This window comes from Buceros rhinoceros, unplaced genomic scaffold (assembly GCF_000710305.1).
Source record: "Buceros rhinoceros silvestris isolate BGI_N320 unplaced genomic scaffold, ASM71030v1 scaffold3426, whole genome shotgun sequence".
Classification (NCBI taxonomy): domain Eukaryota; kingdom Metazoa; phylum Chordata; class Aves; order Bucerotiformes; family Bucerotidae; genus Buceros; species Buceros rhinoceros.
The window spans coordinates 7,689-9,143 of record NW_010415631.1 but is presented as its reverse complement, the minus strand read 5'-3'; the positions used below and the strand labels follow the sequence as shown (position 1 = coordinate 9,143).

Genomic DNA, 1,455 nt, shown 5'->3' with positions numbered 1-1,455 from the left:
CCTGGCAGCACCCACCACCCAGCACCCCCTGCCCCACAGCCTCAGCGGGAGGTGGGCTCATGCAGCTGCGTGCCGTGGTCTTCGGAGGGTGGACTGCGATAAAACTTCAGGAAATGTCTCGTTTCTGGTTTTTTGTTGTGTAGACAAATCCTGTTTTAACGCGTTCTTTAACTTCGAAGACATGCAAGAGATCACTCAGCATTTTGCCGTGTGCCATGTGGATGCCCCAGGCCAGCAGGAAGGAGCCCCCCCGTTCCCCTCTGGGTAAGAGCTCCTTGTTGTTCCGGATGTGGCCTGGACTGCAGCCTGGTCTGAGGTAGCACCCAGTTCAAGGCAGCTGGGACTGCCAGGCCAAGTGTAGTGGGAGGTGGCTTTCAGGAGCAGAGGAGATGGGAAGAGGCAGAGGCTTCCCAAGGGGCATCCGGGGCATTCTCCTGTTACTGAGGCACGGGTGAAGCCCTTGCTAATGGTGAGTGCTGGTACCAGCTTTCTGACTCGAGCACGAGCCCAGCACACTGCGGAGCCGGCGATTCTTGCTCGGTCTGCCCATCGTCCTGCAGGAGTCTGACTGCCCAGAGCCCCACAGCTCCACGTCAGTCTTGCTCTGAAGGATGGCTCTGTGCTGATGGCTGGAATGTGCAGTATGGCTGCACAATAGTCAGCTGTGCACATGCCTGCCAGATGTTCCTGGTCTCTCCTGCCTTGGGCAGAATGGAGGGTAACTTCTGCTGGGCTGGATTTGGAGGTGCTTTGATTTCAGTCTCTCTCGGTTTTCAGGTACCAGTATCCTAGTATGGATGAACTGGCTGAAATGCTGCCCACTGTCTTGACGCACCTGAAGTAAGTGTCTGGAAGGACTTGGGGTGATCCAGCTAGGTATGGCCATGCCAGCACCTACCTGTCTGCTCACCACCTCCGATACGCGGACAGAGCTGTCCCACGAGCACCTCCTAGGCTGTGTAACCCTCTCTGGTTCTGGTGCTGGGAACGCTGTCTGCCACAGGAGGCAATTCCTGGGTGCCGCATCATTGCTGGATCGTTTTGAACACATCCGGCAGCTGGATGTGGAGAGAGGAAAGGCTTTGTTTGCCTTTGGGGGTGCTTTGGCCATGAGTGGAGTTCGCCTTGCTGACCGTGAAACGCCTGTGTTTCAGCCTGAAGAGCTTCATTGGGATTGGACTGGGAGCTGGCGCCTACGTCCTCAGCCGGTGTGCGGTGAGTATCGCTGCTTCTCCCTGTGACTTGCCTGAGCTGTGGCCTCCCACAGCTCGAACGGACCATTGGTGGGGCACGGGTGAGTAACGACAGCAGGCCTGCAGAGAGCTATGCGAGAGGCACTTCGCATCCAGGTGGTTAAATGGGAGCAGCCAGAGTTACTCTGAAGCTGGGCCAGGCGTGGAAGGGTGCTCAGCGGTGTCTGCGAGTCAGCAGAGCCCATCCCAGCTGACAGGAATG

The 1,455-nt window shown here is 57.5% G+C and overlaps 1 protein-coding gene across 1 annotated transcript in view; it reads left to right on the top strand.

The window, feature by feature from the left end:
- NDRG3 (NDRG family member 3) overlaps nt 1-1,455 on the top strand; it is a gene marked incomplete at its 3' end in the record, with an annotated part of 30,428 nt that overhangs the window by 21,416 nt on the left and 7,557 nt on the right. Inside the window, exons 4-6 of the mRNA XM_010137472.1 lie at nt 144-264; nt 778-840; nt 1,155-1,215. Of these exons, the coding sequence (XP_010135774.1) occupies nt 144-264; nt 778-840; nt 1,155-1,215 (245 nt within the window). The remainder of the gene's footprint in view (nt 1-143; nt 265-777; nt 841-1,154; nt 1,216-1,455) is intronic.